This window comes from Ictalurus punctatus, chromosome 7 (assembly GCF_001660625.3).
Source record: "Ictalurus punctatus breed USDA103 chromosome 7, Coco_2.0, whole genome shotgun sequence".
NCBI lineage: Eukaryota > Metazoa > Chordata > Actinopteri > Siluriformes > Ictaluridae > Ictalurus > Ictalurus punctatus.
Window position 1 is genome coordinate 32,017,600 of NC_030422.2, and position 22,500 is coordinate 32,040,099.

A 22,500-nucleotide genomic window follows, 5' to 3' on the forward strand; every position below is an offset into this window, starting at 1 on the left:
TGAGGGAATTCTGTCCAATCCTGCCCACTCCTGAGGGAATTCTGACCAATCCTGCCCACTCCTGAGGGAATTCTGACCAATCCTGTCCACTTCTGAGGGAATTCTGTCCAATCATGCCCACTCCTGAGGGAATTCTGACCAATCATGCCCACTCCTGAGGGCATTCTGACTAATCCTGTCCACTCCTAAAGGAATACTGCCCAATCATGCCCACTCCTGAGGGAATTCTGAACAATCCTGCCCACTCCTGAAGCAATTCTGCCCAATCATGCCCACTCCTGAGGGAATTCTGTCCAATCCTGCCCACTCCTGAGGGAATTCTGACCTATCCTGCCCACTCCTAAAGGAATTCTGACCAATCCTGCCCACTCCTGAAGGAATTATGACCAATCCAGAAGGATTTCTGACCAATTTCACCTGCTCTTGAAGAAATTCTGGCCACTCCTGCACACCAACATTGTTTTTATTTCATCTCTGATGCGAATAGACAGACTTTGTTAGATTAAAATTTTTAAGGCTGTTGTTCATTCGACTAAAAGATTTGTGAAATTTATACTTGAGCTTGTGCTGGAAAAAAACAACATATGATCGAGGGAAAGAGCGTTATTTTATCTTTGATGTGTAACAGAAAATAACATTAGGTACAGAACACACACACACACACACACACAAATAACTCCAACTCTTCGTCCATAGCAATGTTAATCTCCCACTGCTTGTTGGCTACATTAGCCTCATAGCTCCAGTATAAAGCTAAACACTTTACACATGTCCTGAGGGCTACATTTGTGGAAAATTAGACATGTTCCTTAAAAGGATTTTGTAAATTAGCCCAAACACAAGCGAGCTTTAGATGTTGATTACTTGAGAAGTGTGTTTGCGTGCAATAACAGCATGTAAAGCATTAGAATAAAAACAGTTTATTAACTTTAACATTCAGTGGTAAAATTATTAGTGCGTTGTTTGTTGCAGCCGTCAGAAAAACAAAAGCCTCCGCACAGCGTAATGGCTCTCGAAACCAGTAAACACATTAGCACACGTCCTGATTAAACACTCAGCTTGTCAGTGTCGCTGCTAAAAATAAAGAGTGTGTGTGTGAGTGTGTGTGAGAGAGAGAGTACTGTAATCATTTCCTGTTCTATACACTAAGCTCGAGAGGTTCATAATGAAAACAGTGACATGTGGGTCACATTTGAAGAGATTCTACACAGAACGCTTTACTCTGAGTGTAAATGCCACGTGAAGATTTCATTACATCACAACATTGAACCAAAGTGTCATGCTGAATAAATTCGGTTCAACTTCTCGAGAGCTACAAACTGCAGAAGAAAATAAAATAAAAACGGGGTTCACTAAAGTGAAACGGAATCAGATGAAAACAGACGTTTGTTATTTGTCAGTATTTAGTCGTTGCAACTGTCACTTCTTATCATTCACGGGTTTTCATGGGTCACGGTTATGAATGGTGAATAAACGTCACCATATCAGCGATTACACACGCGCTTTAATCAGTGTGATGTAAGTTATGTGGCGCGTCCGCGGTGCAAGTCCCCGTGAATGAGCTGTTACTATAGAAACGCCTTCCTCTGAATTCAGGTCACTTTTATCTTTCCTTCAGGTCAGACATGTTTTCCCATATGTGAAAATTCACCAGCCTTTGTGAATACACACACACACACACACACACACACACACACACACACACACACACAAACACACACACTCATAAACACACACATACACATAAACACACGCACACACATACATACACGCACATTCTCACACACACACACACACACACACACACACAAACACACACACACACATAAACACACACATACACATAAACACACGCACACACATACATACACGCACATTCTCACACACACACACACACACACACACACACACACACACACACATACACACACACATACACATAAACACACATACACACACACACACACAAACACACACATACATACATACACACACACATACACACATACACATACACACACACACACACATATGTACACACACATAAACACACACATACACATAAACACACACATACACATAAACACATGCACACACATACATACACGCACATTCTCACACACATACACACACACACACATACAGACACACACATACACACACAAATACACATAAATACACACATACAAACACATACATACACACACATTCTCACACACATACACACACACGCACATACACACACACACACACATACAGACACACACATACACACACACACACATACAGACACACACATACACACACAAATACACATAAATACACACATACAAACACATACATACACACAGAAGTACACACACACATGCACACACATACACGCACACAGACACACACAAGCACACACACACATACACACACATACACGCACACAGACACACACAAGCACACACACACATACACACACATACACGCACACAGACACACACAAGCACACACACACATACACACACATACACGCACACAGACACACACAAGCACACACACACAAACACACACATACATATACACACATACATACACATACATACACACAGAAGTACACACAGACATACACACACACATAGACACATACAGACACCACACCTGCACACATGCACACACACACATACACACACACACACGCATACATACACTCTCGTCTCTATCTCGTAAATCTCGTAGACCCCCCATTATTTATTGGTTTTCTTACAGGATTTTCCCTTCTCGCTATTCATTTTGTTTCACATTTTTCTGCGAACCAAAACGACAGCTGTAGTGTTCCTTTCATCTCGCAGCGGCGTTCCTGCTTTCCACACTCACTGATGTTTCATACCCAGAGTCTGGGTATGAAAGGGTTAAGATGACAGCCTGCGTCACGCTGACGGCTCATTGTTAAGTCTGTTATTCCTTTAAAGCTGTGCGACTGCTTGTGAACTTCTCGCTCGGGCCTCCGAGTTTATCAGGATCCCAATCAGCGCGGATCACGGCGCGCGCCGTAATTAGCATTCCGAGTCGAAAGCGACGCGACGGCGCGGGAACACACTCGTCTGTGCACGTGCGAGAGCCCGAGACTGAAGCGAATCTCTAATGAATGCTCTCCGCTAATTAAACCCCCGCACCCGTTTCCTGCGTGTTTAATAGATAAAGAACGCGTTAATTAAATAAGTTATTAAAGTAAATCATTTCAGCGTTCTCGCATCCGCTCTCCCGCGCGCTGTAGCCGATGATGCAAACACACTCCGGTGGCATCGTCCTGTACACACTTTCGCCTTTTAATCACACTTCTCCATAATCAGCCTCCGACGCAGATCACACCACTGATCCTTACTTCTCCCGCCTGCTATTGACCAGAAAACCTCATACATTACATCTGTGTGTGTGTGTGTGTGTGTGTGTGTGTGTGTCAGGGTGACCAAGGACGTCCTGTAGGTTTGGTTTGGTAGAGTTATGAAGTTCTAATTTGTTCATGTCCTCTTGGGAACATCTTGTTCTCCCTGTTGTATTTTATAACTGAAAACACACACACACACACACACACACACACACACACACACACACACTGCTTCACAGCCTTTCACTCTCATCTCTGTCCTCTCCTCTGTGAGACAGGGAGACTGCTTTGTGTGAATGTGTCTGCCCTTACCAGTCCCCTGCGTGCGTGCGTGCGTGTGTGTGTGTGTGTGTGTGTGCTAGAGAATGTATGAATATTTAATAGAAGAGATATTTTTTTTCATGCTGCATCTGTGCTGTCTCAGAAACTGTGTGAGATGACGACGTGCGCACTCATTTATTAATGTAAATATTTATTTATTCATCCATCCATCCATCCATCCATCCATCCATCCATCTATTCATTCTTTAATCTACCTATCTATTTATTCAGCCATCCATCCATCCAACCTTCCATTCATTCTTTAGCTTACCTATCTATTCATCCATCCATCCATCTGTTAATTTATCCATCAAGTCTCTTCACTCATTCCTTCATTCATCCACCAGTTCATCTACTTTATTTATTTACTCATCCATTTACTCATTCTGCTACTCATCCATTGATGCATCCATCAGTTTGTTTGTTTCTACCTGAGTTTCACCCTTTCTCACATTCAGCCCTGTTTATTAGCAGAACTCCTTCAGTGTGTACAGTAAGTGCAGTTAGTACAGTATGTACAGAATATTGCTGTATGTACAGTATGAAAGTTCTCCACTTATTTCGGTCAAGGGCGCCATCGGTAGCAACGTTCGCCACTTTCTTATCTTCTCTGATGCGGTCCATCCAGCGCTTTTTGGGTCTCCCACATGGTCGGTGTCCTCCAGGGTGGAATCGGAGAGCAGTCTTGGCAATTAAATTTTCATCGCTATGCATAATATGAACCGAACCACCGCAGTCGTCCTTCATGCATCTTCATGCAATGGGCACCACTCCTATTGTCTTCCTTACATCATTGTTCTTGAGCGATCGAGCCATGAGATTGCAAGCAACCATCGCAACATCTTCATTTCCATGACGTGGAGCGCCTGCTTGTGTTTTGTCATTGCTGGCCTGCATTCTCCTCTGTACAGCTCCACCGAGTGAATGACCATTTTGTAAAACTTGCCCTTGAGGTGGATTGGCATCCACCTCAGTGAACAACTCCAGTGAGTTGGGCATCCAGCTGGGTGTTGCCCTCTGAGGTGACGAGGGACCCAAGGTATTTGAATTGGGTGGTCTTGTTCAGCCCCTGTTCATCAATGTGTATGGTGCCATCAGTTTGCGGGCCGCATTGTAGATATTCCGTGATGTTACTTTTTATACCGTTCTCGCCTAGTCGATTCTTCCATTTCTGCATTTGTTGTTGAAGGGCTGTGTGATCTGCGTTTGCAAGCACAGTGTCGTCGGCATAGAGATGTGTTGAGGAATGAGGCATTTGCAGGTCAGCCATTTGTGTGTCCATGCAAAGGATGAACAGCACAAGTGAAAGGACTGAGCCCTGGTGGACACTGACCATGATGTCGATGGGTGGCGAAAATCCGGTTAGGCATTGAACTGCGCTTGCAACATTGTGGTAAAGTCTGCTTCTTCTCCTGGCGCTTCTCCATCAGCAACCAGGCAGCATGGATGGCATTGGTGGTTCCATGTCCCTTGACTTGGCCACACTGGTTGGGCATTAGGGTGATGATGCTTTGGAGGTGCCGGTCCAGCACGCTTTAAGATATCTTCATCCTGTGACATAATTGCTGGATTGGCCAGTGGTTGGTACACTCGCTGACATCCCCCTTGCCTTTCAAGATCAGCATGGTCATGCTTGTTGTCCAAGTTTGGGGTGGTGTGTTCTCGGCTATGATGTGGTTGAATAGTGTGGTTAGAAATGCTGCTCCACATTCCCCAAACATCTTCCAGGTATTGACTGATATGTCATCGGGGCTAGTTGCCTTCCCATTTTTCATCTTCTCAACAGCCTTCTTTACTTCCAGGATTGTTATTGATGGTGCATGTCCAGAGGTGGACAGGGGGCGGCAATCATTCTTGGTTGACACTGAGATGTGTGCTCCTCCAGATCTTGAGTCCTAGCTTCTTCTCCTTGATCGCCTGCTGTACTTCTTTATTCCACCAGCGCATTTGCTTGTCTGTGAATCTTTGTCTGAATTTATTCTTCCCACAGTTACCTCTGCAATCAGCCGTAGATGTGTGTCAAGGCTATCCCAGAATGTGTTCTTCTCATTGTCGGTATACCCAGCTTGCAGTATACCTGTATACCAGGACATGACTTGAGCGGTGGTTGATTCCTAGTCAATCTTGATGGAAATGAGCCAGTCTCACAGTCTGATGACATTGGTAATCTTCTTGTGGTTGTTTTGATGAATGACCATGACTGCCACTGCAGTCTTTTCCGAGCTTGTGCCGTAATAGATCATCTTGTGTGCATCTCTAATTTTTCCTTTCCTTTCCATTTTGTCTCTTGGATGTACATGATGTGGACCCGTCTTTTCTTAAGGGTGTCAGCTTAAGTATGTACAATATGTTAATATGTATAATTTATTACAATTAGTACAGTATGTACAGTTTCTTACAGTTGTTACAACCTGCTATCTTTGGGATGGGAAGTTTTTTTGTGTGCTGTGCCATATTTTGTGTGCAGGTCGAACTCCCTCCCTGAGTTTCCAGCCTGCCCTAGCCTGCCTTGCTCCCGTCTCCCAGGATGACATCACTGATTGATATTTGATATTGATATTTAAAGAGGAAGAGGAGTGAGAATGGTGTGGGATGTTTGAGGTGGTTATGTGTGATTTGTTGTTAGGAGAGTGTTTGGTTTGTGTTGCTCGCCCTTGTGATATCAAATTCAGTATTCTAACTGCTGTTCAGGTTTTGACTCTTGCCTAGTTTTTGACTTCGAGTTAGGTTGTCCCTGTATCTGTTTATGTGCATTCAATTCACCATTGAATATATGTTCACTTGGTTCACCGGCAGTAGGGGTGGGGCTGCCATTTCTTTTCGGAGAGGGTCCTTTTGTCTCTGTTTTTGGCTTAGGTAGTTAGGGAAGTATTTGTATTTTCTTTGTTATTTTCCTTCTAGGTAAGCTAGCTACCTAATAATAGAATTCTTTTGTTTATTATTTTGGCCTTGACCCACCCTGAAGTTACACCTGGTTTGGTTCCTTGTACAGTTATATGTATATAATTCTGTGTTTTACAATATACCACAACCTTTTTGAACAATCTTGTTTGTGTTATTCCTGGCTTCCCTTATTTAAAGGTCAAATTCCATTGAATCCTGAGCTGGTTACTCTGTGTGGCCTAACCTAGACTGGGCCGTAACACAGTTAGTACAGTTTATTACAGTATGTACAGTTTCTTACAGTATGTAGTTTCTTACAGTTAGTACAGTATGTACAGTACGTACAGGTTCTTACAGTTAGTACAGTATGTAGTTTCTTACAGTTGGTACAGTATGTACAGTATGTACAGTTTCTAACAGTTAGTACAGTATGTACAGTTTCTTACAGTATGTAGTTTCTTACAGTATGTACAATATGTACAGTGTACACAGTTTCTTACAGTATGTACAGTATGTACAGTTTCTTACAGTATGTACAGTTTCTTACAGTATATACAGTATGTATAGTATGTACAGTTTCTTAGTACAGTATACAGTTTCTTACAGTTAGTACAGTTTCTTACAGTATGTACAGTATGTATAGCATGTACAGTTTCTTAGTACAGTATACAGTTTCTTACAGTTAGTACAGTATGTACAGTTTCTAACAATTAGTACAGTATATACAGTATCTACAGTTTCTTACCATATGTACAGTTTCTTACAGTTGGTACAGTATCTTATGGTTAGTACAGTATACAGTTTCTTACAGATAGTACAGTATGCACAATACAGTTTCCTCCAGTTAATACAGTATGTACAGTTTCTTACAGTTAATACAGTATGTACAGTTAGTACAGTGTATTACCATGTGCACAGTATGTACACTTTATTACAAAAAACACTTTATGGATAACTGTCACTCTACAGCACACTGATGAAGGTTGGAGTTAGATTTAGCAGATTTTTGCTTCTGGTTTCACTCAAGTCTTCACTCAGTGTAGTTCAGAACAAATTAGCTTCCGGCCTGCTGCAGGAAGAGCAGCTCATCTTCCTCAGACCTAAACATCACGAACTTTCTAAGACAGCGTAAACATTATTTTTCTCAGTTTTAAATAAAATATTGGTGAACAGCTTTGGTAGATGTTTGGAGGGAGAACAGAGCTGAGTAAACCTGTGACCTTGCTTTAGGCTCAGTCTGTTTCTCTCACTGCAGACACTATAAAGATGTGTACGGATTGTGTAAAGGGTGAGTTTAAGATCTGAATTACACAGCTGAGTTTAGCTCTGAATTCTTTTAGAATATTTCAGTAATGAATAAAAGCTCACGTCTCATTAACGTGCGCAAACTCTGACATTTACTGCACTTCAGTTTGTCAGCTTGGTATAAACACTGCTGTGTTTTCTTTCTCTCTGTAATGACTGTATGTTTGTGTGTGTGTGTGTGTGTGTGTGTGTGTGTGTGTGTGTGTGTGTGTGTGTTTGCTTTCAGGCTGTCTCTTTGAAGATGATCTATGTGAGCCACATGAAGTTTGCGTTAATGGTAAGTTCAAATTTCTATCTTTCTAACGAAAGCGCTGTTGAATTCTGGATTGTGTTTGGTCAGGTGTTGATTAATTTTCTATATCATCAGCTCATACAGTAGTGCAGCTGCAAACCACAGCTTTATATTAATGCAATATGTTATCGTCTCTACAGTAGCAGCTGATTCACAGGGAGTGGTACGTTGTGTGTAATTTTGATATAGTGACGTTTTCTGTAACTTAACATGTAAGGAATGAGTCTCCAGTGTCAGAGGTAAAGCTGTAACTTTAAGTTTTCTGACATCTTCAGGACAGAGGAGTTTATGCTTTGTGCTTCCTCTCAAATATGACAAGCTGTCATGTTTTATTCATGTTCATTTCAAAAGAGAGAACAAGGTAAGGGAGCGACTGTTATAGCTGCGAATGTAAGTGAGAACAGCAACTAACTTGTTTCACCAATGTTCCAAAACATTAAAAGTAATTATAAATGGATAAAAGTATGATGTGATGTTAATTTTTTAATTATTATTATTTTTCAAACTGTTGGCAAGTTCCTGTGGTATAAGAGGAATAAAACACTTGGGGATGTGCTGTTATATGAAACTATTCAACTTTCGAAGAAATAACTCATCACACCACACCACCAGTTGATTATTTTCAAGCACAGAAGCCACGCCTCTTTCACTGAGACTGACACACACACAGAGGCCACGCCTCCTTCACTGAGACTAACACATAAAGGCCACGCCTCCTTCACTGAGACTAACACACACAGAGGCCACGTGTCCTTCACTGAGACTGACACACAGAGGCCACGCCTCCTTCACTGAGACTGACACACACACAGAGGCCACGCCTCCTTCACTGAGACTGACACACAGAGGCCACGCCTCCTTCACTGAGACTAACACACACAGAGGCCACGCCTCCTTCACTGAGACTGACACACAGAGGCCACGCCTCCTTCACTGAGATAGATACACAGAGGCCACGCCTCCTTCACTGAGATAGATACACAGAGGCCACGCCTCCTTCACTTTCACCTACTCACCTATTGATTTTGAATTTAGAAGCAGTTAGTTGACTTGGTGTTTTTAGCTCGTTCTCTCGTGTTTGTCCGTGAGTGAGTGGCTCTCTGGCAGTTAATTGATCATTTCTGTGTGGTTTCTTATAACAGAGTCGTGCTCCCTGATTTCCCCAGCGTTCTGCTGCAGTGCTGAGGTGATTTACGCCACGAGGAGAAATAGAAGAAAAAAACAATAAGAGGCACGGCAAATCGTTTAGCTTAATTAAAGGAGTGCAGTGAGGAGTGGAGGCCCGAGTGCTCCGGGAGTTCATTCAACAGAGAAATAATATGCAGACACACGCTCGGGGAGTTGGAAGACTTCTTTTCTCCTCATCCCTGCCTTTGCGCTGCGCTTTATCAGTTGTTTTAAGAGTGAATAAGAATGACGTGTTTCCTCGGTCTCAGAGGTGCTCCAGTTGGGCTTCCTGCCAATGTAAGGCTTTGTTTAGTGAATAGATAATACAACAGAAACAGCACAGAGGGAGGCTGGATGAGATTAGCTGCTAATTGCCAGGCCCATCCATCTTTCTGACTGCTGCTTATTTATTTCATTATTTCATTATTTTATTTATTTATTAGATGTGGGATGAATAAATATATCCAAAAGACCTCGCCTGGTCTTCCTCCAATGTTTCGGTGAGCCAGTGCCCACTGTAGCCACAGATTCCTGCTCTTGGCGGAAAGGAGCAGAACCTGATACGGTCATCTGCCTCAAGGTTTGACGTGCGTTCTGCGATGCGTTTCTGCTCACCAGGGTTGTAAAGAGTGCTTATTTCAGTTACAGTAGGCTTCTGTCAGCCCGAGCCAGGCGTTTCCGCCCACAGGACTGCGACTCACTGGATCTTTTTTGTTCATCCCAACATTCTGTGTAAACTCTAGAGACTGCTGAGTGTCAATATTGCAGGAGATCAGCAGTTCCTAACGCGAACATTAAATGAAGCGCTTCACCTGTATCTGCTTGCTTTTACACATGGTATTCTTAATAAAGTGGCCGTTGAGCCTATATAAAAGTTATGCAAAGTCGGATCATCTGCAAGTTCACAGGAAGCAGGAAACATTTTAGTCTAAGAACATGGCACTAGTTACACCAGTTACCTGGCTAACATTGCTAATGTGCGATTAATGATCAATTAATAGTGGTTCTTAAGGTAACATAAAATAAAAATGACATTGGAAATCAAGAAATGTTACTTTTGAGCAAATACTGTACTTGGGACACTGGTGCTAAGAAGATTTATTGGTTATCATTATGTCCAACTTCACTTAGTGTCGATCTTTTAACATGAATACAACGATCAAAATGATCAAAGGAGCAGTTGTGGTCATTTTAAAAATATCTATTGAGATGACATCACTACTGAAGTATTACCCAGAGGCTGTAAATCAAAGCCTGGGGTCCAGACTGTGAGAAATCTAGTTTAGAGTGTTTTGTTACCATCTGCTTTAATCAGACTTGCTGGTGTTGGACGTCGCGCTGATTTAACCACGCTTCCTGTGCTGCTTGAGGACCGGCGAAGATCAATAGCCTTACAGAGTGTGTGGGTGTAAAATACACTGAGATACTCTGGTGTTAAAGTTAGCAGAGAGCAGGATGAAGAGTGAGCCGAGATATGCATGGTTTTGAAGAAATATAGAGTCATAGCAACAAATCTGCTATTAATGATGAATGTTTATAGAGCAAGACAGTCAAGACATAGCCGACTCTAGTCTGAGCGACACGTACAGCATGGCCATTTTTTTTTTTTTCATTTAAATAACATTGAGCTTCGCTTATTAATCTTTTAGTAAACCCGTTTTTAAATGTTTCTCACAAGCTGACCGCAAAACATCCATCAGATTTCTAAAAGCTTTGCTGATCATTTTCATCCTCGTGTTGATAAACGCCAATCACCCGTAAATTACCAAGCACGTTCACGGCACAGCTGATTTACATTTAACCACACCCACAAAGCTCCATAAAAGGTAAAGAGCTGAAAGACTAAATAGTAAAAAGACCACCTCCTAAGAGTGTCGTGTGCTAAATCGTCCAGTAACGCAGCTCAGCAACTATAAACCATAAACACACGAACACTTCGTCCTTTTACTAGGTGCCATTACTTTTGTCCTTTGAACAGCTGGTCATCTTAATCTGCAGATGTGTTTAGATCGCTTTGTTTTCAAGTCATTAATACGGACCGAGTTTCACATGGCAGTCATTAAGTTGGCGTGATTTAAACTTGATAGAATGATCCGTATAAAAAATCGCAGACGTCATCGACAATTATCCGCTCTGAGGCTCTCGAGGTTCACGTTGGTGTGTAAAGGAGTGAGTTGTAGGATACGAACGATTTTTTTTCCCTCCCAACTAACAGGATTTTCATGAACACCACATTAATTGTGAAAATGCTCCTGCGAACGAGGTGCAATGTTTTGTTTTCAGTTACTATTGTCAGTGCTAATGTTACTAATAAACTACCTCATCACCACACTTTTAACAGTTCACTTTCCACAGTTCTATGTTCAACTTCCTCTTTCTCTTCTGGTTTCCAGACAGTTCAATTCTCTTCATTTGAAATGAAAGGAAAAGTGCAACAATTCGAAATAAACGTGCGGAAATCCCACAAGCTAGCGGGATGGGGGTTCAGAGGGCTTCCTGGTATTGCATTGTACATTACCCATCAGAGCTTTTGGGGGAATTCTGCACTTTGAGATTGGACATTTTCATGGACCTTCAGAAGACCGACTCAAACCTCAGGGTCCCAAGCAATGGGGTCCTGTAGCTACACCTCTGCTGGCTCTCCTATCCAATACCGGATTGATCTCAATGTCCTGGTGCTCATTTTTGTACACGGCTGCATCATATTTGAAGACACATTTAGGAGATTTTAACACCTTATCTACAGTATCTCCAGGCTCTTTGTCTAGTTTGACAAGCAAACAGGACTCATGCCAAGCCATCAAATATGCTTAATTCTCAGGAAGTGTGCAGGTATTGATAGCTGGCTGTGGATACAATAAGCACCAGTCCAAGAAGTTAAAGCTCCATCAGGTCTGGGAGATGGTTATTGATTTTCTGTGTGCAAGTGTGTATGCAGTGTGTGTGTGTGTGTGTGTACCAGTGTGAGTATATTGTAGCCTAAAGCGAAGCATGTTGTAATTTTATCCTGTAGCATTTTAATCATGTTCTTGTTTTTATGCAGTGTCAGTGAGGGTCAAAATCAAGTCAAGAATGTGAAGAACGTTCCTGCCAAGTTAGAATGAAAAAAACAGAAAAAAACACAACAACCACTGTTTCAGTCACAAAGGAAAAGTTTGAGATGTGCAGTGCTGCAAGCGCCCACTTTCACACACTGGGAAAAAAATGATGACCTCAAAATAACTAGCTAGCTAAACTCATTGCAGGAGGTCAGTGATATCATTAAAATCCCATGTTGTTTTTTATTTAGTTCTGCCCTGAATAATGTATTTCACATAACAGATGTTTACGTATAGTCCACAAGTCACAATAATTACAGAATTTACATGAATGAACCAGTTCAACAGTTTACATACACTTGATTCTTAATACCGTGTGTCGTTACCTGGATGATCCACGACTGTGTTTATGTTTTGTGAGAGTTGATCATGAGTCCCTTGTTTGTCCTGAGCAGTTAAACTGCCCGCTGTTCTTCAGAAAAATCCTCCAGGTCCTGCGCATTCTTTACTTTTCCAGCATCTTCTTCATATTTGAGCCCTTTCCATCAGCGGCTATATGATGTTGAGATCCATGTTTTCACACTGAGGATGACTGAGGGACTCGTACACGACTATTACACAAGGTGCACACGTTCACCGATGCACAAGAAGGTAGCACGATACATGGGGGTGGGGGGTGGGGGGTAAACTTTTGAACAAGATGATTATTTTGTTATAATCATAATAAGATCTTTTTTTTTTCATTTAGTACTGCCCTTCAGAAGCTACATAATGTATTTTTATGTTTCCCAGAGGACAAAATAATAACAATTTTCACTGTTTATTTGTAATTAACAATTGAGAAATATACCAAAGGAGGTTACGATTATATCCAACTAAAGTTGCGCTAGCTAGCTGAATTTACCACAGGAGGTTTCTGCTAGCTAGCTATCTTAGCTAACTGATAAAATTCAGAACAAATATCCCATGATAGAAAGGTCACCTCCCAAATATTCCATCAGTGATGCATATTTCTTGCCACATTTCTTCAGACTCAGAATTTAATGCAGTTTATTAAAAAAAAACAAACAAACAAAAAAAACAAACCTGAAAACTTACATTTCTGACCGTCATCTTTAACCGTCGTTACTATGTTGTTACGATGAATTATGTGTATTTTAGTTCAATCTTGCTGGCAGGTTATGTGTGGCAATTGAGGTACCTTTGTTATTTGTGCAGATTCAAGAACATTTGTGGATATATATATATATATATTTTTTGTTGCTGTTTTTGGTGTAAGAGTTTTTTGCTTTATTGCTGAAATTGTGCAGTGGAGGATGATTGATGTTTTTCTATCGGATCCCTTCACCCGTGCTGTCACTTTTAATCACCAGCTGTGATAAGGCAGAACAAAGGCTAATCATGCTTCTTTCTAAACATTTCAGCTTTCATTTATTTGTTCTGGTTCAGTTACAGAATGTCTAATTTTGTGCTCTGCTCTTGTGTCCCTCTGGAAAGACAAAATACAGCCTCGAGGCAACATGTTCCACAAAATATCTTCTGGGTGTACAGTGCCCTCCACTAACATTAGCACCCTTGGTAAACATGATCAACAAAGGTTGTGAAAAATGGGCTTTATTGTAAAAAATATTTATTTAAAAAAATATCTTTGTAAAATATTGGCACCCCTACAAATTCATATAAGAAAAATATATTTGAAGTATATTCCCAGTGATATTTTACAGTACATATTTTAGTACACCTGGGTGACTAGGAACAGGAAATTGTTCAACCATGACTTCCTGTTTCACAGGGTTATAAATATGAGGTAACACACAGGCCAAATCCCCTTAGTCATTCATAACAATGGGTAAGAGCGAGGAATATAGCTGTGATGTGCAGCAAAAGGTTGCTGAGCTTCACACAATGGGAAGTGGCTATAAGAAAATAGCACAAGCATTGAAAATACCCATTTCCACCATCAGGGCAATAATTAAGAAGTTCCAGTCCACTGGAAATGTTATGAATCGACCTGGAAGTCCGAAGTCACCGACATCACCACAAGTTGTTTGGAAGGGTTTCAAGAAAAAAGCCTCTACTCTCATCCAAAAACAATCTCAAGCGTCTTCAGTTTGCCGACACTACTGGAAGGTAGCCATATGGAAAAGTACCTCATGCCCACGGTTAAATATGGAGGTGGATCTTTAATGTTTTGGGGCTGTTTTTCTACCAGAGGACCTGGACATTTTGTTAGGATACATGGCATCATGGACTCTATCAAATATCAACAGATATTAAATGAAAACCTGACTGCCTCTGACAGAAAGATTCAAATGGGATGAAAATTTGGATCTTCCAGCAGGACGATGATCCAAAACATCATCAAAATCACCACAGAAAATGGTTTACTGACCACAAAATCAAGGTCCTGCCATGACCATCCCAGTCCCCTGACCCGAACCCCATAGAGAACCTGTGGGGTGAACTGAAGAGGAGACTCCACCAGCGTGGACCTCGAAATGTGAAGGATCTGGAGAGATTCAGTATGGAGGAACGCTCTCAGATCCCTCGCCATGTATTCTCCAACCTCATCAGCGTTATAGAAGAAGACTCAGAGCTGTTATCTCGGCAAAGGGAGCTAGCACAAAGTATTGACTAAAAGGGTGACAATAATTGTTGCACACCTATATTTCACAAAGATATTTTTCTGATAAACCTGTGCTTTATTTGTAATTTTTGATATCCATGAGAGCAGAGCATTTTTGTGATTTTTTTTTAAAGATCAAAAGGTTAAACAGTAAAGACAATTTTTACAGCATTCTTTGCTCATATTTACAAAGCATGCCAATATTAGTGGAGGGCACTGTATGTGTTGATGAAATGTGCCCACAGCTTTGGTGCTGATGATTTCCTACCTTGAAAATGACACTATGGGGATTTTAAGCTTTTATGTGTTAGTGCTGTTAAATCATTAGAAAGCAAGGAAGATACTTATCTACAGCATCAACCTGTTACATTACCTTTTACAATAGATGAGCTACTTTATATAGACGCAACATGTGTATGATTTAGCCCATATGCCGGCCAAATAATCTGGATTAGAATCGATAGTCTAAAGCTTTATTAATGCGCTTTTTACTGGATTCGGTACATATCCTGAAACAGTTGACTTGTAATAATAATTATTCTTTTTTCTTTCACGTAAGGATAAAGTCGAATTACGTGAAACCTCTACTTTCACTTCAAGTGCTTTGATAGAATGCTCTCAGAAGCCCTTCAGTGTTGATTTACAGTAGATTCATGCCCTTCTTATGAACACGTAACGAAGGACCGGAGTAAGTTTTGCTTCCAGGCGACTGAAAGAGGACAGGACCGTGCATCAGTTCACCGCTGAATGGAAGTGTCGGTCATACACAAGTCATTTCCTTCCACTTTATTGAAGCTCTATCAGGCTTTATGGACCGTCTGTGCACTATTGACCTGACCGTTTCACACGAATCTCTCGTCTCATTAAGGACCGTTCCGCACGGCTGCAAAGCAAGAAAGAAAGAGCAACACTTGAAAACAGAGGTGGCAGTAGTGAAGTACCCTATGTTCTATCATCACCTTAATCACAGTGCCAGTGTTGAAATGATGGACGGTTAGTTTTCCATTTGAATAGTTAATTTCATGGTGTTTTGTCATTGTAGTTGATGAGAAGGATTACAAGATTACGAGTTCATACAATTCTACTGTGAGTTATTTAATACTTAAATAGTTTAAACCCCATTATACTGAGAGGAAACTTCACTCCATGACTTCAGCAGGTTCTTTTCTGACTGGTCTAGTGGTCCCAGAGGCGGCACTCTCTGCATACCCTCAGTTTCGTCCCTGTTCGTACTTTATCCAAGATGGTGGAGAGTGCACTTGGTACCCAACAAGGGTCCAACATGGGCCATCATTACAGGAATACTCCAGAATTCAGGAATTAGCCATGTTATAGCCACTCTGCAAAACTAATGTAGCATAACGTAGCCGATAAATTAAACAAGAGTAAGAAGTGACTGCAATGCTGACACAGGTTTGAGAGATGATACTGACGAGGGTGTAAGTGTGAGCCAGGCTTACTCAACTAAGATTGTGGCAAGGTGAGAATGGGAACATCCATGAGCATCCCTCCAAAATTTCTCGACATTTTCAGGAAGCTTCATTTTCAGTGACGCAAAACACTGTTTTTACTCATGTAGAGGAGTCTGATCTTAAATAACTAAGACATCAGGTTAGAAGAATACCAGTCACATGATGTAATCTTGCTATAAAGAAATCCGACTGTAAATTTCAGTATTCTTTTTACATGCGTGGATAATCAGCTACGTGATGTAGTGCAAAATGTAACACATTGTTCTTGGACTTACGTTGCTGAAGAATGCCAGAGTAATTTGAGAAATAGTTTAATATAAACTGTTCCCGGTGTTACACTCAGACTTTTTTTATAAAGATGCTTACAGAGCTCTTTTTCTTCTTATTCAACTTTTTAATGAAGTTCGTTCCTGATTTGAATAGCCTACGTGTCCATAGTTAAAAAAAAATAATCCCTGTGGCCCTCAAGCACCGGAGCTAATTTAATGGCTCAGTGTGCATACAGGATTCTTTAACAAGCTTTTCCAAGAACATCTGAGAATGATAATGGGCTATCTAGGGTTATTTGCACAGTCAGTCCGCGCAGATTCGCATAGTTACATGGTCTCGCTCTTGTGTCTCAGTTTTTCTCCACAATTTGGTCATTTGCCAGTTCTTACCCACAACAGTAGTTAAAATGTTCGTCTAGTCCCTGTCACTGTAATAGAAGTTAGAGATGAGTTCAAGAGGGTTCGAGAGCGTCACTGCTCCGTCTCATGCTGCAACACTTTGTAAACGTTGACTCGTCCTCGATGAGCCTCCGAGTGAAGTCAGACCGAGGGCGTGTCCTGTTGACGATGAGGGTGACGACACCACTGAGAGCTCTGCTTACTCGCTCTGTCCGGTCCGGTGGTGTCAGAGATAAACACCGAAATGATGGTCGATGGACAGAATTTTTATTGCGCATCATGTCTGTGTCTAGATCGTTATCATTCTCAGAAATGCTCCCTCTCTACACCGGTGTGGTTATCATCTGAAAAACCAATTACAGAAACGTCTGACTTGTCTCGGATGAAAATAAGCAGTGTAGAACCGAGCAGTTGAGACAGCTGGAACATTTCTGTAATTGTTTTTTTTTTTCTTCTTCTTCTCTCACTCAGCAACCACTAATCACTGTGATAATATTCTAGTGAATAATATTACACGCAATAAGACGCTGTAATGATAGCAATAATATATAACGATAATGAAAAGAGCCGTAGAGGAAGCAATAAAAGTGCAAAGAATGAGCCGCTTGGTTATCATGCTCGAAAGGGATATGAATGAAATGCTAGGATATTCATGAACACTGTATGGTCAAGCGATTTGCATGAATATTGTCATATTAAAAGTTACAAGAGTTAACGGTAGTGTTTGCAGCTTCGTGTTACGATTTTATTCGTGTTCAACAACTCAGCCTTGTAAGCGTTTTACATGAGATCAGGTGATCAACTAAAATGAACAGGAATGAGAGTGAAACAGGAAGTAGAGTCAAAGCTAATGAGCAGCTAAGGGTGTGGCTAATGGCAGGACAGATGACTCTGTCATCTCACTGCAAACCAGTGACTACATTTCCCATCCTGCACTGCGGCCTACAAACATGGCCGCCATGGACTGCAATTCCCAGAACACCCACATGAATTCTTATCGCACGCCTGCATCCAATTCACAGCACTCACAACTACAGTATAAAGAGACTGGTTGTACACAATGACTTTGCGAAGTATTACGCTCAGTTGCTTCGTCTCGGTCATATTTCCAAGCCTCATATCATGTTTGCTTTTCTGGTTATTGACTTCGTTTACTGGTTATTGACCCTGTTGACCTCGATTCTCTGCCCTGCCTAGTTTAGCCTGTTTGCCTGATTGTTTGACCCTAGCCTGCCTTGTACTTTTATTTCTGCCCGATCCTTTGGACTTCTTATCGTTTGATTAAACTACCATTCCTGCACTTGCTTCTGTCCCGCGCCTACATTACGTGACAGAATACTTCGCCTCAACATGTAAGCAGCAGGAGAGTGTCATGCCAGAGTACATGGTGATGTCTGGCCACACTTCATGTCAGTCCAGTTTCCCCAATGTACTGCCGTAGACCTCCCAGATCCGAATTATGGATTGTGTGACTACCTGAGGCAGTTCATGTTCCACTGCGAAATGTACTTTTCGAGCCTGATGAACCTCAAACCAGACAAGAGGGAGTGGCTTGGGCTCATTGTGTCCCAGCTTTATAGCCCGGCCCGTGAATGGGTGGAGCATCTGGCCAGTACAGGTTTAAGTGCCCTCAACAATGCAACTCAGTTTGTGGAACTGTTCATGAAGGAGTTTGGGTGTCCAGGGCAGAGCTACAACCTGGATCAATATTTGAGGGAGTCAGTGTGATGAGCAAGCCTGATCTGTAATTCCACATTTTCTATGAGTGGATCGACAGGGCAGCCTACACAGCTCCGCTTGTCCCACATGCAGGAAACTTGGGATCCATGGATCATATTTCTGCTGTCAGGGATGTTTTAAGAGCAGCTGGCTTGCTCACAATCGGCTCCACAAGAGAGCACCTGCAGAGCTCCAGCTGGAGGTCAACGTGGCGACCTCATCTCCAGAGCTCCAACCTGAGAGCCACAAGGTGGTCTCACCTGCCGAGCTCCAGCATGAGACCCACGAGGTGGTCTCACCTGCCGAGCTCCTGCCAGAGGTCAACGTGGTGACCTGATCTCCAGAGCTCCAGCATGAGACCCACAAGGTGATCTCCATTGCAGAGCCCCTGCCGGAGGTCAATGTGGCGACCTCTGATCCAGCTACAGCCTGAGATTGATGAGGCGATCTCCCAAGCCAAGTTCCTGTCCGAGGTCGACGAGGCGACCTCCCAAGCCACATTCCTGTCCGAGGTCGAAGAGACGGCCTCTCAAGCCAAGTTCCCGTCCGAGGTTGAAGAAAAAACCTCCCAAGCCAAGTTTCTTTCCCAGGTCAAAGAGATGGCCTCCCAAGCCAAGTTTCTTTCCCAGGTTGAAGAGATGGCCTCCCAAGTCAAGTTCCTGTCCTAGGTCGAACAGACTGTATCCCAAGCCAAGTTCATGTCCGAGGTCGAAGAGACGGCCTCTCAAGACAAGTTCCCATCCAAGGTCGAAGAGACGGCCTCTCAAGACAAGTTCCCGTCTGAGGTCGAAGAGACGGCCTCTCAAGACATGTTCCCATCCGAGGTCGAAGAAATGGCCTCTCAAGACATGTTCCCTTCCGAGGTCGAAGAGACGGCCTCTCAAGACAAGTTCCCGTCCAAGGTCGACGAGACGGCCTCTCAAGACAAGTTCCCGTCCGAGGTCCAAGAGAAGACCTCTCAAGCATGGTTGCCGTCCGAGGTTGAAGAGAAGACCTCTCAAGCATGGTTCCCGTCCAACTTCGAAGAAACGGCCTCCCAAGCCAAGTTCATGTCCGAGGTCGAAGAGATGGCCTCCCAAGCCATGTTCATGTCCGAAGTCGAAGAGATGGCCTCCCAAGCCAAGTTCATGTCTGAGGTCGATGAGGTGACCTTCCACACCAAGTTCCAGTCTGAGATCGACGAGGTGACCTTCCACGTCAAGTTCCAGTCTGATCGATGATGTGAACTTCCAGTCTGAGTCTGTTGACATGACCATGCCCGAAACCGACGTCACGACCAACCAGGTCCTGCTCACGCCTGATGCCGACATCACGACCAACCAGGTCCTGCTCACGCCTGAAGTGGACGTCACGACCAACCAGGTCCTGCTCACACCTGATGCCGACGTCATGACCAACCAAGATCTGCTCACGCCCGAGGCTGCTGACACGGACAAGCAAGTTCTGATCATGCCCGAGTCTGCTGACACAGACAACCATGTTCTGATCACGCCCGAATCTGCTGACACGGACAACCAAGTTCTGCTCACGCCCGAGTCTGCTGACATAACCAGCCAAGTTCGGCTCAGGCCTGAGTCTGTTGACACAGCCAACCAAGTTCAGCCTGCAGAGTCCGTGAAGAACGACACTCAGCCTCTCTGCGTGGCTGAGGATGATGCTCCGCCACCATGCTCTGCTGAGGACGCCAAGTCAAGCTCCCGTCTAAAGCTGATGACACAACTTCCCAAGCCTGTTCTTCTTTGGCCTTTCGGAAGAAGCGCCCTTGGCGGGATTCTGTCATCTCACTGCAAACCAGTGACTATATTTACCATCCTGCACTGAGGCCTACAAATATGGCCGCCATGGACTGCAATTCCTAGAACACTCAAATTCATTCTAATCACGCACACCTGCATCCAATTCACAGCACTCACAACCACATTATAAAGAGACTGGTTCTACACAATGACTTTGCAAAGTATTATGCTCAGTTGCTTAGTCTCTGTTGTACTTCCAAGTCTCGTATCGTGGTTGACTTTCTGGTTATTGACTTTGTTTACTCTGTTGACCTCGATTCTCTGCCCTGCCTAGTTTAGCATGTTTGCCTGATTGTTTGACCCTAGCCTGCCTTGTACTTTGATTTCTGCCTGATCCTTTGCACTTCTAATTGTTTGATTAAACTACCATACCTGCACTTGCCTCTGTCCTGCGCCTACATTACATGACAGGCACATGTAAAGTAGAAGCACAGGCTAAGATCTAAGTAACACGAGATGCTATTCAAGGCAATAATGAAGAACAAGCACATGAGTGAGTGAATTAATTTATTCAGCTATTCATTAATTATTGATTGGCACTTCCTCTGTGTATATCTCAGTCTCTTGTATGCTTTAAGATAGATATTAAAATGCCTTTTAATTAAAGTCAGAGCATCTTGTCAGCAACCTATTCTTCCTCTTCTTTGTCTTCTTCTCCTCCCACAATGCCACTCCGTCTCTTAATCCTTGAACGGACAGAAATAATATTACAGCACGAATCACACTGGATATTTCTCCTGGTGCCGGATCACATTAACAGAGCCGCACATATCTACAGAGATGAGATGATGTGAGAGCTGTAACCGAGACAGATTATTCTGATCAGTGTCAGCAGTGTGAGGGATTATTGCTAGCGTAATTCTTTTATATTACCGGGAGCTCCTATGCAGCTCCGGTTACAAGAAGAAAAAATAAAAGTGCCATATTTCTTTCGGTTCCTTAAGAAACCTTTTGATGGATGACTTTTTAAACCATTTTTGAAGGTTTAACATTGAACTGAAGAAATAGTTAGAAATTCGTCTTCTGTACGTGCTATATCCTAGGCAGGGCGGTGGTGGAACCGGACTCTATGCCAGAAACACCGGGTGTGAGGCAGGAATACAGCCTGTATGGGAAGTCAGTCCATTGCAGATAACCATGCACACACATATTTATACGCTCAGACACACCTAGGGGCAAGTTAGCGTCCCCAGTCCAGCAGGTTTCTGATAGATGGGAGGAAACCGGAGAACTTTCAGGAAACCAACATGGATGCAAGGAGAACATCCGGGACAGTTCATCACCATGCTGCCAGAGTGAATTTTAGAGACTCTTCTTTATCATTGTTTTATAATATTTATAATATAGGAAGCACGTGTTGACAGATATTCAATGCGAAGCCTTGCCGATTGTTTACCTCTCGTGTAAGTTCTTTTTCTTGTTTACCCATCTGGATTATCTTTTGAATCTTGGAATAGAGATTACCGACATGTTAGAGCCTTGCCTTACTTAAGAACTTAAGACTTACTTTTTTAAACTTGCATTTGACTACTGATGTCTACTTTTATTATTATTGTTGTTGTTGTTGTTATTTTTATTAATTTTAATTAAAAAACATTCTGTGTACTGCTTATTTTGTGTACAACACTTTTAGAAGCTGCTTTTAAAAGCGCTCTATAAAAGAAAGTTTATTATTATTGTTATTATTGCCTAGTTTCTTAATTACCCATCTGGATTATACTTTGAATCTTGGAAATAGACATTACTGACGTGTTGGAGCCTTGCCTAGCCTTTTGACTATTCTTATTCTTGTTTATTATTATTATCATCGCATTTTGGTTTGTGTATTATGGACGAATCC

At 42.4% G+C, this 22,500-nt stretch overlaps 1 protein-coding gene across 1 annotated transcript in view; it reads left to right on the forward strand.

Moving 5' to 3' along the window:
* ptprn2 (protein tyrosine phosphatase receptor type N2) overlaps nt 1-22,500 on the forward strand; it is a 241,272-nt gene that overhangs the window by 20,310 nt on the left and 198,462 nt on the right. Inside the window, exon 2 of the mRNA XM_053681691.1 lies at nt 8,109-8,159. Coding sequence (XP_053537666.1) covers nt 8,109-8,159 — 51 coding nt within the window. The remainder of the gene's footprint in view (nt 1-8,108; nt 8,160-22,500) is intronic.